Source organism: Vanellus vanellus (genome assembly GCF_965231255.1).
Source record: "Vanellus vanellus genome assembly, chromosome: 11".
In the NCBI taxonomy this organism is placed as follows: domain Eukaryota; kingdom Metazoa; phylum Chordata; class Aves; order Charadriiformes; family Charadriidae; genus Vanellus; species Vanellus vanellus.
Genome location: NC_138916.1, coordinates 9,646,998 through 9,659,476, shown reverse-complemented (window position 1 = coordinate 9,659,476; position 12,479 = coordinate 9,646,998). Strand labels below are relative to the sequence as shown.

At 38.5% G+C, this 12,479-nt stretch overlaps 1 protein-coding gene across 1 annotated transcript in view; it reads left to right on the top strand.

The window, feature by feature from the left end:
• The window catches only part of TCF12 (transcription factor 12), a 168,508-nt gene that overhangs the window by 105,427 nt on the left and 50,602 nt on the right, over positions 1–12,479 (top strand). Inside the window, exons 8-9 of the mRNA XM_082488652.1 lie at positions 7,444–7,579; positions 10,676–10,728. Of these exons, the coding sequence (XP_082344778.1) occupies positions 7,444–7,579; positions 10,676–10,728 (189 nt within the window). The remainder of the gene's footprint in view (positions 1–7,443; positions 7,580–10,675; positions 10,729–12,479) is intronic.

The window sequence follows — 12,479 nt, the reverse complement described above, 5'->3', positions numbered from 1 at the left end:
TGACTTGCGTTGGTTTCAGTTGTGTTGGGCAGCGCTTTTCAAGATGCTAGCACTCCTGAGGGCACAGATTTCTAAGGAGCAGGGAGAGAAGGATAACATTTATTTGTAGCCTAAGATACTTACTGGGCTTGTCTACCCATTTACTAGCACCCTGGTATCGGACTGAACTTTCACTTGACCGTGTGTGAAAACATACGGGTCCTCCATGTTAAGCCCAAACAATTATCTGGTCGCTACGCTAATGATAGTTTTTGAACCCTCGTTATGTTAGGCGTTTTCTGACTTGGTGCTGAAAGTGAGTAAGATTTTTCTCTCGGTTGTGTGGGAGAGGAGATGCACAACTTCCATACCATATACGTGAAACATTCCACCAATGGTCTGAAATCTTTTGAAATCGTTTTGCTGAAGATGCAGAGCAAGAAACAGATGCAAGGATAGTTTGAGCTTTATAATATTCTTTATAGTCTGACTTCTGTAAATAAGATTCAGCATAAAATCTTTTATTATAATGTTGACTTCTCGTGCTCATATCTTGTAATCATAGAGAAAAGCAGGAAGGCTGGTACTGAAAAATTAAAAAGTAGATGAATAACCCCTCAGCTGCTTCTCTTCTGACATTCTGCAGTTCTCCACAAACCTTCTGCTTTTGTACAATCACAGTAAGGAAGCTGTTCAAATTACTGTTTTCATAATGTAGCGAAAAGATTCAAAGGCAAAGGGAGGGGAGCCTGACCTGTAATCACAATGCTTAGTAATGCCTTCCTAGAATTCAGTCAGCAACGCAAAAATACCTTGCCGGGGGGGATGAGCGAAGACAAGCTGAGCCAGCATAACCCCGGGGATTGGACACCAACATCAGCAGGGTGCCGCTTTTAGAAGCCTAAGACAGAATTTGTAGCCTTGCCAATATGCGGTATCAGTGCAGGGAAGCTGCCAGTGTGAGAGAGGAGGAAGGGACTCATTCAAAATATCTGTATTAATCGGGTGCTTTAAAGCCATTTAGATGCAGAAGGAATGCAAAATGTTTCCTTCCCTTCGCATTTAATCTTTACTCCTCCCACTGCTTAAAAAAAGCCCTAACTGGAATTCTGAATAAACTTCTTCCTTCTCCCGCCTCTGTCCCTGTGCTCAGTCTCCGTATATTTTCACATAAACAGAATTATCCATAGTAGCAGATTCTGCCTAGGTCTACACATTGAATAAGCAGCTCATGGTGATCTGGAAAAGCTTTGGTGTACAAAGACAATATATCGATACCTTGATATTTTTCAGCGCTAACATTAATTGGGAAGACAGTAAAACTAAATGTCTGTTATTTTGTTTATGATGTTGCATCACTTCAGTATGTAGTACCCTAGGTAGCTGGTTTTTACTCCAGTGAGCTAGATTAGCCTGATTACACTGGCAGGATGCAGTTGATGGATGACTGTCATTATCTTCTCAAACCTGCGTGATACTTTAGGTATAGGAGATGATAATTAAATTTTCAAGAGACTACATTGAGATTATAAGATCTGAGTATTTTTTTAAAATGAGGAATATGTTTGCAATTACCAGCATGTTGTTAGAGGATCCTCTCCTGAGATGTTTTATTAGCAACCCCTGATTTCCTTTAAATTGATCAAGGAAAAATGCTCAAGTTATCATATAACACTTAAGATGTTGTTTTGGTTTTTTAATTCTGGTATGTTCCTCCTCCTGAAACGGACCAAAAATGTATCTGATCAAATCTATTGGTAATGGCTTGAAGATGTACAGGTTAGCACAATATATTTAATGAAACCTTGTTTGAGACAAAACACTAGAGAGGATCATAATTAATGCCTCATTTTCTGCCAGTTGCTATTGATTACTCATTCAGGGTCCCTTTGTTCTCAAAATGGTAACACTGTATTTCACATTACTATTTGATGATATTCTCAGGATGAGATTCTTTAACAACATGCTGATAATTGCAAACATATCTCTAGAATTTAAATTTAAAATGAATTTGCATCATATGTCAGTGTTTTTCCAAATTCAGCTCCTACTTTGGAGTGCATATTCATTACAGTTCCCAAAGATTGGAGGTTTGAGTAAAGTGAGATTCAACACTGGATATCTTGTTTCTATTTTTGGCTTAAACTGCATTACGTGGAACTCAGGTGAATGGTCTTTTTGCAGCCCAAACCTCTGTACTGTCCTCATATCTCAGAGAGCAATTATTTGTGAATGTTTTAATTTTGTGCTAGGTTTTCCTTTGGAATCACCGTAACAACACACGTGACATAGCTGGGACATTTTGCAAGTTCAGCAGAGTTTTGACTTCTCCATTTTCTGACATTCATTTAAACAAGCTCATGCAAATTGTCAGGTTTATCTAGAAGGCAAATCATGTGAAATATTAAGACGCATTATATACATGCTTTAAGTCATCCAAATGGCTTGCTGAATAAAAGGACGTGTACATGAAACTTCCGCTCTGCCCAGTGCAGCATTTCAAGTTTGTAGTAAGGCAAGGAATGCACTTACCATCTGCTCTACGTAATTCCAAGAAATAGAGAAATGCCAAATGAGTTTGTCTATGACTATGTGGCGGGATAATGGAAGGATTTGATTGAGATGAGGGCTATTGCATTACTTTAGTCTTACAAAGTCATATATCTAAGCTCCCAGTTTTTGAGTAAACGCTTAAGTACTTAAAAAAAAAAAAAAAAAAAAAAAAAACCAAAACAAAAACAACCCAAAACACAACAAAACCCCCAAACTTTCGACAGTTTTCCTGCCTTAAATACGGGACAGCATGACTACTGGGACTAAAAGCATAAACTTTTTGAAAAGGAAGCTAATGCAAAAAACCTAGGAAAAATAAAATCTAGTTGACTAGTTCATTGGGGGGGGGGCTGGTTTCAAGACCCAAGTTTGCAGTTGGTAGGTTGCAGCTCTCATTTCACTGCCAAAGCAGCCTGCCTTATTATGCCAGCACAATGGCCCTGTCATAATCAGTTGCATATAATGGGCTAATGCTTTTATTCTCAACCATATTATTCTTTTGATAGAAAATAATGAATAATGTAAAGGCACACAGTTGTATTTGGATGAAACTATTGCATAGTTTGGCTATGGCTACGCTAGCAAAATCTGAGTTCTTCGAGTGTTTGCTAGTATATTTGCATTTAAAAAGTGAACGAGATTTAGACCAAGAAGCACAAGGCTAGCTGCCTATAACAAATACATTTTTGAAAAATAGAACCTTGTATACGATAGCGTAGTGTATGAAGCGTGTTTGTTAAAAATGTTTGTGAATTTTGCAGGGTATCTTGGCTTCGCTATCTACGTGTAGCCTAAATGCGGGAGAGCTGCAAGGAATACAACAGAAGGACATCTATAGGCCTTTACTTGTCCATGTTTCTTTTTTTATATCAAAGTAAGAAAATCAAAGATGTGTTTACCAACATATTAGAATTCTGCTGGCTGGTCTCCTAGAAGTTCATTGAAGGCAGAGCAGTATTTTGGCATCAAATTACATCTCTGGGATTCTAAGGATTCATAGAGTTGTGCTGGGAGAAAGAAAACTTCCAAAGTAGTCAAAATCTTTCTTATTTTTATGCTCAAATTCTTTGAAAGAAACCATTTAGAAACCGTTTTAAAATATGTTGAGTAAGGAGCTTTTTTTATCTCAGACATACCACTTTGATATAAGCATATGCTTGATTAGCTTGTTGGTTTGAATGGAAGCTAACTTTGCATGCACGTGAGTGTGGCTGCAATGCAGTTATTTGTTTTCTGTGACAAAGGTGCATAAATACACCCACCCACCCCCCATGTGTAGATATGATCCTTTTCCCCCCGCCTCAGCCTTGCGATGTTGAATAGTTGACTCCCCTGCATTTTGTTTTTATGAGTATACTTTTTAGGAAAAGGCCCCTTTTAAAGCATTTGTCTAGATAGCAGCCCTTGTAAAAGCCTTTAGTTTTGGGGTCAGGCTCTGCCATTTCCCCGGAGGCTGTCAAAACTCTTTCTTGGTTTTGCTGAAGGGGATACATTTGAAAAGTAAAGCAGTTATGTTTACCTCTTTTTCTCTGTTCTCTTTGGAATCAGGCTTACTGTGTTCTGAGTCGATTGCAATAAAAGCCTTTTTTATTTTGTTTTCTTTCTTTTTTTTTAGGTTGGTTATTGAACACACATTCCTTACGGAAAATATTGCTTTAAATAAGTTCTCGTTTATCTTGAAGTTGGAAACATGTCTTATAAAATCCAAAGAGGCAAATTTCTAAGGGTGATGCCTGTTTATTTATAACAGTAATGCAGACAGGACTCTGTTCAGGAGAATAACCAGTCATTGATTATTCTTTAGTAATTGGATCCGTGCTTGGCAGATGAGGTTCGGAGTGAGCGTGAATGTTCTCTGTGGAGAATGCTGCAAACTACGTATGTAAGCGATCCGCCTCTGTGCAGGGACCTCGGGCACTTAGTCAGGAGAAGCTTGGGGCTGATAACACAAAGCCTTTTTCCTATTCTCAGTGGTATTTTTGTATTCCTTTCTTTATCAGATGCCCTTAGGAAAGGATCAGTCCTAATCAATATTGCTTCTCAATTGGTTCAGACAGGCAGAAAAATCAATAAGCTGAACTAATGACATCTTTTTTTATTTTATTTTTTTTAAGACTGAGGAACGATTATAAAATTTTAAACAGATGCTTCATTTGATTGTGGGAATGGTAGAAGAGGGTTGTGCGTTTGGGGGTTTTTTGCCCCCCTTTTTTTAATTAATAAAAAATTCTTACCCAAACACAATATAGATCAGGAAACTTGTTTAGAGTATGTTGCATAGCTTGAGATTTACTGGGTATGTATTAGATTACTTATACACTTATTTTATGTTGTTGTAGTAGCCCTGCTGCTTTGAAATTCAGGGTCCGATGAAAATGTCAAGAACTGGAATGCTTAGGACAAAAGCAAGGGTGGCAAATGTCATGAGGTAAAGGTTGGAGGTTAAGTCTGGAAAAGTTATAGACACATGCCTTTTGGAATGGCTTAGTAGAAGTCCAATTTAAGAGTTTTTACTGGGTGGTTTGGGGTTGTTTCGTCATCTGCTCCCCCTTCCCCTTAGCGACTAGAGGAACAGAGGGACTAAGAACCCTCCCGCGCCTTGGTTTGGAGGAGTTCGGATGGATCCCGGTGCATTTCCACAATCACTGCCAATGATAAGGAGATGCTATGGGGAGCGGGGAAGGTTGTCTTTAAGGTGAACGGGACGTGGTTCCTAACTGTGTTTGACAGCTGCTCTGAGCGAGCGGGGGCTGGAGCAGATGGCCTCCAGAGATTCCCTGCCAGCCTCAGCCGTCCTGGGACTCTGTGAGTGGGACCTTGCTTTGGCTGCTTGAAATGACGACTGTCACAATGCTTCTTCCCCTGCCCCGTGGACTACTCAAAGAAGTTCTGAAGTTTTCTTTCAGTCCCGCATATTCTTGGGCTGAAGGTCAAGTCGCGGGCTGAGCGCAGAATTGGTTTCGTTGCTTACGTTAGATAGAGGTGGTTTGGAGGAACTGCTTTTCACAAAACATTGCCCAGGTTTCCTGCACAGCATTCACCACTAAAACCCTTAATAAATGTCTAGAATAGCATCTTTGCTAAATTCAGGCTTACGCTATGTAAGCCAGATATTCTGATGATACTAATGTTTTCTGCAAAGCAATAAACTCTGAACTGTTTGTCAAGGGCAAAATTAGAAAATCTTGAAGCGGTCTACAAGCAGAATGTTTTCCCCTCACATATTTTCCATATACTTTGTTTAAAGATCAAGTCACTCATAATATGACTTTTATATTAACAATTCTGATTTAAAGACTATTTTATTGTAAGAATAAGAATGAAGAAACTGAGTCAAGGGGAAACTTTTTATTTGTATGCCTCAGCTTTTTTAATCATTATTAACTTTGTTCTTCAAACTGTGTGATAGATTTGTAAGAAATAGTTAACACTTCTGGGCCCTCCTTTAGTTTGTAACAGGGCGATTCTATCACATCCCACTCTTTTCAATTAAAATACAAGATTTTCATGCTCAAATTAGTCATCAGACAAGTAAAAGATAGAAATGTTAGTAGCGATATGATGCAAAACCATTTGTCTGGAGAAATGCACTTGAGGTTATTGCTTATTTTAGATATAGTCTGTAATTTTATGTGAACTCTGGATTTTCTGCTAATCCCAGTGCATTGTAAGTTAGAAGGGTTTAGTTACCTTAGCAAGAGCCATGTGAGTTAGCCTCATCTTTCACGAGTCATCACGCCAAACGAACCAGCTTGAATGATATAATCTAATCCAAAAAAATACATTTGTTTATGAATACGTCATCTGACAATTAAAACCTTGGCGCAGTGTGGATGTAGGCAAAACCGAACTGTTGCCCTGCCAGCCAACAGCATGCTTTACCCCTTTGTAAGGGGAAGACTGCACTAGGTAATGACTGAGGATGAAGAAATCACGTCCCTTGTTTCTGGAAACTGCTGGTTCCATAGTAACCTTAAGACACTGTCTGATTTGGCAGATATTAAAAGCAAAGTGTCTTTAGCAATGTGTAACACGGAGCGGACGCTGCTGTATGAGGAGAGCTGTGTGCTCCTGCCAGGAGTGGAGTGGCGGCGAATGCGTTTTTACTGCCTGCTAGCATTATGTTTTCTGTACACACAGTTCTGTGGGTTTCACTCCGTGTCTGGGGATTTTCAGACTAAAACAAGGCTCAGCATAGTATCAACCGTGGAAAAAAGATGTTCTCTTAAATCACAAACGTTCATTTCAGTTCCACGGAAGAAATCCAAGTAATGTGAGGCCAAACAATATATAATGCACTTGTTAAGTGTTTAGAATGTTTTTGTTTTTACTGCATGAAAAGGGAACAAAAAGGGTAGGGTTCAACTACATTGTTGGTTTGAAGTTTTTAAAATGTCATAATTTTTTATGTTCTGTGCATTAATCTAATCTGTTATCTCTTGTGTCTGTGTTTGATTTTGGGGGGCAATTATTCCATGTTTTTATGAATGTAATATAAGTCTGGATTTCTAAGTATGTGCTAAAACCTAATGTCACGCTATAAACTCTTAGCAGTTTTTATCAATTATGTTTATATTGTGTAATAGAAGAGGTGTTACATTGCAAGCTAACAGAAGTAGTATGATTTTTGTTTAGAATGGTTTTTTGTTTGTTTTAAACTGAAATGGTTATGGTTTTTGGAGGCTCACGGCCAAACCTGCTCTGCCTTTCTAGATTATGCTGTAGGATATTCTCTGAATACTAATTTTAAAAAGTCAACATTTTTCTGAACTCTTAAGACCTTCGCTGAAAGCCCAGTAAATTCCACTAAATGCAAAAAGCAGCATGTATGGTTAATAGTTGGTTAGCCTGGCGTATTAACAGCTGGCTTACTATAGATCTTAATTTTACTTTTCTCCGTATGCTTTGCAGTCTAGTCTGCTTCGGTCAGATATGGGGCTTGGAAGTCCAGGTCAGCTGTCATCCTCGGGAAAACCTGGAACACCGTACTACCCATATTCTGGCACAAATCAGCGCCGAAGACCACTTCATGACTCACCAGCTCTTGGTGAGTAATATAGACGGTTTTTACACTTTTTTTCATGATGCATTTCTGCAGACTTTATTTTGACAGTTCATTTTATATACTGGAGATTGGTCTGTACTGAGCAACTCAAATTACAGCGAACTGCTATATAAGAGATAAACTGGAATTATTAACGTTTTCTTTGAGACACTAGTTTGGATTCAACACTGGTCAGTATTGCTTATAAAACAAACAAGAAACTCCAATAAACCCCTTAATTGCAAAAGCAATAATGACAGATGGATAGGAGCTGATGACCAGCTGAGTGCCCTTAACCCATGCCATCATTAACTCCTGGAAATGCCTGACCCTGAGGTCATTACCATTATTTAGAAGGGGAAAGACACAAAGGGGAAACAATTATCCTTTTATACGTTAAAAGTAACTTTATTTGGGGCAATATATAGTTCATTGTAATTGGTTCAACATGCCTTTAAAGTTCTTAGCAATTGGATACTAGTAGTTTATCCTAAAATCAAACTACTTTGCAAAATATGACAGCAGGAACTTGCTTAAAATTGTTATAATCCTATGACAATATTTTATTCTGGACATAATTAGAGATAAATGGAATTTTCCTACTCAGTTGTAGTCAGTGGTGGTAATATTTCGTAGCTCTAAAGACTTTCTAGTGAATAAGGGAATCAAGACTAAGCCAGCTGTTCTATCGTTTCTGCTATTAGACTATCCCAAATAATTGGGTGTGCACTTTTTAAAAAATTCGTTTTGGTACAAAAAGAGAGACTGTAACCTGATATTCTAGTTTAAAGCTACCATATTTCAATGTTAACATGTTATGTCGTTAGGATTACTCTAGTGATGTGCTTATTTTTTTTTAATGCCCCTCATTCTGTATAGCACTTCTATTCCATAATAAAATCTTGTTTGTCAGAACCATGTAACTTAAACCATATTTTAGCCAAAATAAGATTTCATCAAATGCAGATTCTTTCTTGAAGTAACTTTAGCATTAACTAGAACTGCAAACTCCTTGGGCATTAAAATAGTCCTGAACATGCTTGAAATTGTTTTTTAAGTCTTTATTTATGAAAATACGACTTTGGGAATTGTATGTGTGTGTATATATATATGCACATAGGAATTTTAAAATAATGTTTTTGTGTAACTTTTTAACCTGTTGTCAAGACAACTGCCATTTAATCTGGTGTTGTCTGTCTTTGCAAATATTTTTGTAAGTATTCATGTTCCTCAGAATATGAGGATCTAAATGCAGAAGTTCTTCAGATCTGTTTCAGAAGAGGCACAGTCTGAGGAAAGTTCAGTTGAAATTGTTTGCCGCTTGGAAGGGTGTTTGAACTTTAATAGAAAAAAAAAAGGTTAAAAAATAAATAATGATAATGATGATAATGATAATAATAACAATAACAACTCTTAGCCCCTGTTGAATCTGTTTTAGTGAGAAGCTACTATTACAGTACCCTGCTAGGGTTTTGAGTAACAGAGGGCTGTTAGAGCATGACTTTGGGTGCTGGAGAGAGGGATACTGGTGTGGCCAGACAGGTCATGGTACGAAGCAGTCATTAAGGAACAGTCCTAAGCGAGGTTGTCTAATTTTTATTATATATTTGAATATGAGATTAAGTTAGTTTCTTGTGCAAACTCTGTAGAGTTTGGAAAGTTTCACGTATTATCGATTTAAATGAAATGAAGCTGCGTGGTGTTTTCTGACTGGTGCTCCTATTTATTTTTTCCTTTGAAAGAGGAACCCAAGGAGTATAAACCTGTTCAAACTGGTAATGGAGTGATATTCTTCTTTCTGTCGTGGCTGCACCTGAGGGACTGTAACCCGGGACAGGGCAGGTGGTGGTTACAATTCTATGGAATTTTTTTCCCGGAAATTCCAGGAAAAGTGCACTTTTATCTCTAGTCTTGTTTCCAGTGGCTTGAGAAAGTATGTCTGAAACATTTATATTATTTTAATGGACTAGTTAAATGTTACAGAACTGCTGCCTGAGAATTTAAAGCAAAGTCAAATTGTGGCCGTTTTATCCCCAAGATGGAATTGTCTGACCAGGATTTTAACAAAAGCTCTAACTTTGCTACTAAAGTTCATTGAAACCAACCAGTGTTCCTTTCCAGGGACTTTGAGTGCAGTGTAAATATCTCTTCCAGAAGTCCTTTTATTTTCTTTTCAAACATGCCCTATGGGGAGTGATCAGAGTAAAGATATCCAGCAGTTATTCTCACCTTGTCTCACCTTTATCTTGTCATATCATATAATAAATATTAACTGTTCTGAATGAAAATAGAAAAATAGGAGTTCTCTATTTTAAATGAAGACTCAGTCAACTGTAGAACTGGTAATCTTGCCAGATACTCCTCTTCAGAACATCAGTTAACTTCTAATTTGCATGCGTACTGTTCAGATTAATTTTATTAGCTGACTAAAGTGGTTCAGATTCTTGATTTAGGTAGTGAAATTGCTGGGTACTTCTGTGATGTTACAATAATTATTGGTGGAAGGAAGCAGGTATCATACTTCCAACTTTACTATTCCATGCAAATTTGAGTTATATTGCCTTAAGAAAAGCAATTAGGTCATTAGATTTGCTGTTTATTTACAACCTTGGTACAGTCTAAAAGCTATAGAAATTTACGTCATGTTAGTATTTTTAGAGTGTAAATCATACTTTAACATGTCATAAATTCCTTTTTGATAGTTCTGTCTTTACTCTGAAGCGCAGAAAGGGAAAGCATTTCTCTCACTAATCAGTCCCATTTTCCTCCTCCTATATCTCAAAGTCTCACTTTGTTTCTTAGCAAGTGTGTGAGGGCATCAGTGTACCCTCTTAGGAATAACTGTTTTCCTTATGGAAAGAATTGAAAGTCATTATTTATCAAAGCTTTATTGTCGAGAAGAACATCGGTATGTTACGTATTTAAGCACATTCTCGTATTGATGTGGAAGACAAATTTCATTGGCACAGAATAAAAAATGCATGAAACTGGAAAATAAAAATCCATCGTGGAAAGAAAAAACTGTATAGCGTAGCTATTTATTCTTTTTCACTGTAATGTAGATACTTGACGAAATGGTTTTTTTTTTTCTGTGTACAGATCCTCTACAGACAAAGAAAGTAAGAAAGGTGCCCCCTGGTTTGCCTTCTTCTGTAAGTACTACATTTTTTACTCATAGTAAACTAATCGGACTCAAATCGCGCTCTCTTTACCTGACATCCGTACAAATTACTTAACTTCAGCATTAGGAAGGCGATGCGCTGGACATGAACAGCTAGGTGAGGTAATTGGGAGTGGGTCTGGAGGACTAAATCCACATTTGATGTGGAATTTTTAGGTTTCATAGCAGTGATTTGTAGCTTGCTCATATGCTCCTACCCACTTGTCCCTGTCATTTGAATTCCTCTCTTGGGAAGAGAGCTGGGCCAGGAGCTGTCAAAGAAGATCTCCTGTACAGGTCTTTTGATGTTTAATTAGTCATTATGTTGCTGAACAGGAGGACAGACAGAGATTAATAGCGGAGAATCTTAGAAATTTACATTTGTAATAATCCCAGTGGAGCTGAAGACATTAAGATTCGGAGGACATGTACAGCTCAGCTTGCCTCAGTAGGACTGAGGTTATTAATATGCATAAATCACCGAGTCAGATGTTCATTGTGAAGCCCTGGTGGATTTTAAAGCCTTCATTAAGCCTTTCCTAACTTCAGCCTAGCATCAGGAAAGCTTTCAAGCAACTAGTTTGTTGATCCCTCTTTGCTTGAAAATTTATCCTTCGAGAATAAAGGGCTTTGATGAAGAAGGTTGGAAGGGTTTTGGTGGAAAAATCATTAATGGCTGTGATAATCTAATGCTATAGGGGTGTTTTGTGGTATTAAATATGCTTTATTCTTAAAAGGAAGAAAATTGTTTATAAACGAATCTGCATTTGAAAATCCACGTGAAGTGCAAAATCCCCCAGGAAGCGCAGGAGAGAATGATTCCCCCTGCGCAGCCCGCGCAGGCGGGGGGCTCGGGGGTCCAGCCCTTTGTTGTGGAAATGCTGTCGGGCTCTCCCTGGCAGCACGCAGCCCCTGGGCGCAGGTGCGCTGGGCTCGGTCATAACTCGGAGCCGCGTAGGCTGAATAGAACACACGGGAATATCGCGGCAGCAAAACGGGTCGGATCTGGGTATTTTGTATTGAGTCTGAAGTACGGGCGGTGTCTTCTGGTCCTCGCATCTCCCCCGTTCTCTCCTCCCTCCCCCTGCTCACGGTGAGATAGATATATACGCAGAAGCCGGGATGTGAAATCCTGGGTTTTTCTGCCCGTACGTGCAGATGGAGCTGGGATAGCGCAGCCTGCCCGGGGCAGCTGTGCTCCGAACCTGCACCTACCTGGGAGCCAGGCCTGCAGCTGCAGGCACTCTGAAAAGCTTTTGCTTGCATAAGCACTTGGGCCCCACTAGAGGCTGAATAGCTGCTTGATAAACAAAATGAACACAATGCCTCAAATCATTATTCCCGAGGCCAGGAATATTCTTCTTCTTCCTTCTCCCTCCCCCGCCCCCCCCCCCCCCTTTTTTTTTTTCTTCCCCTTCAGCAGCAGCTAAAAATAGTTTGGCAATTTACATTTTAACAGTTGCGTGTTATGTAGGGTGGCTTTACAGTCTAGCAGATGATTTCTGCTAGATTAACAAAAATATATTTAAAATGTCAGGGAAGCTAAAACACATAGCGGTGCAATTTTCACGTAATTTATTACTGTAATTCTAGGCGAGTAATAAAGCTTACGTTACATGTTTAATATTTAGCAGCATCAGCCAGGTAAAGAGATCATTTTAGCGAATGAAAAATTTCTCTCATTTCTCTTACTAGGCTTTAATTTTAAGAAGCAGTATTTTTCAAATGGCCTTAATTTAATTC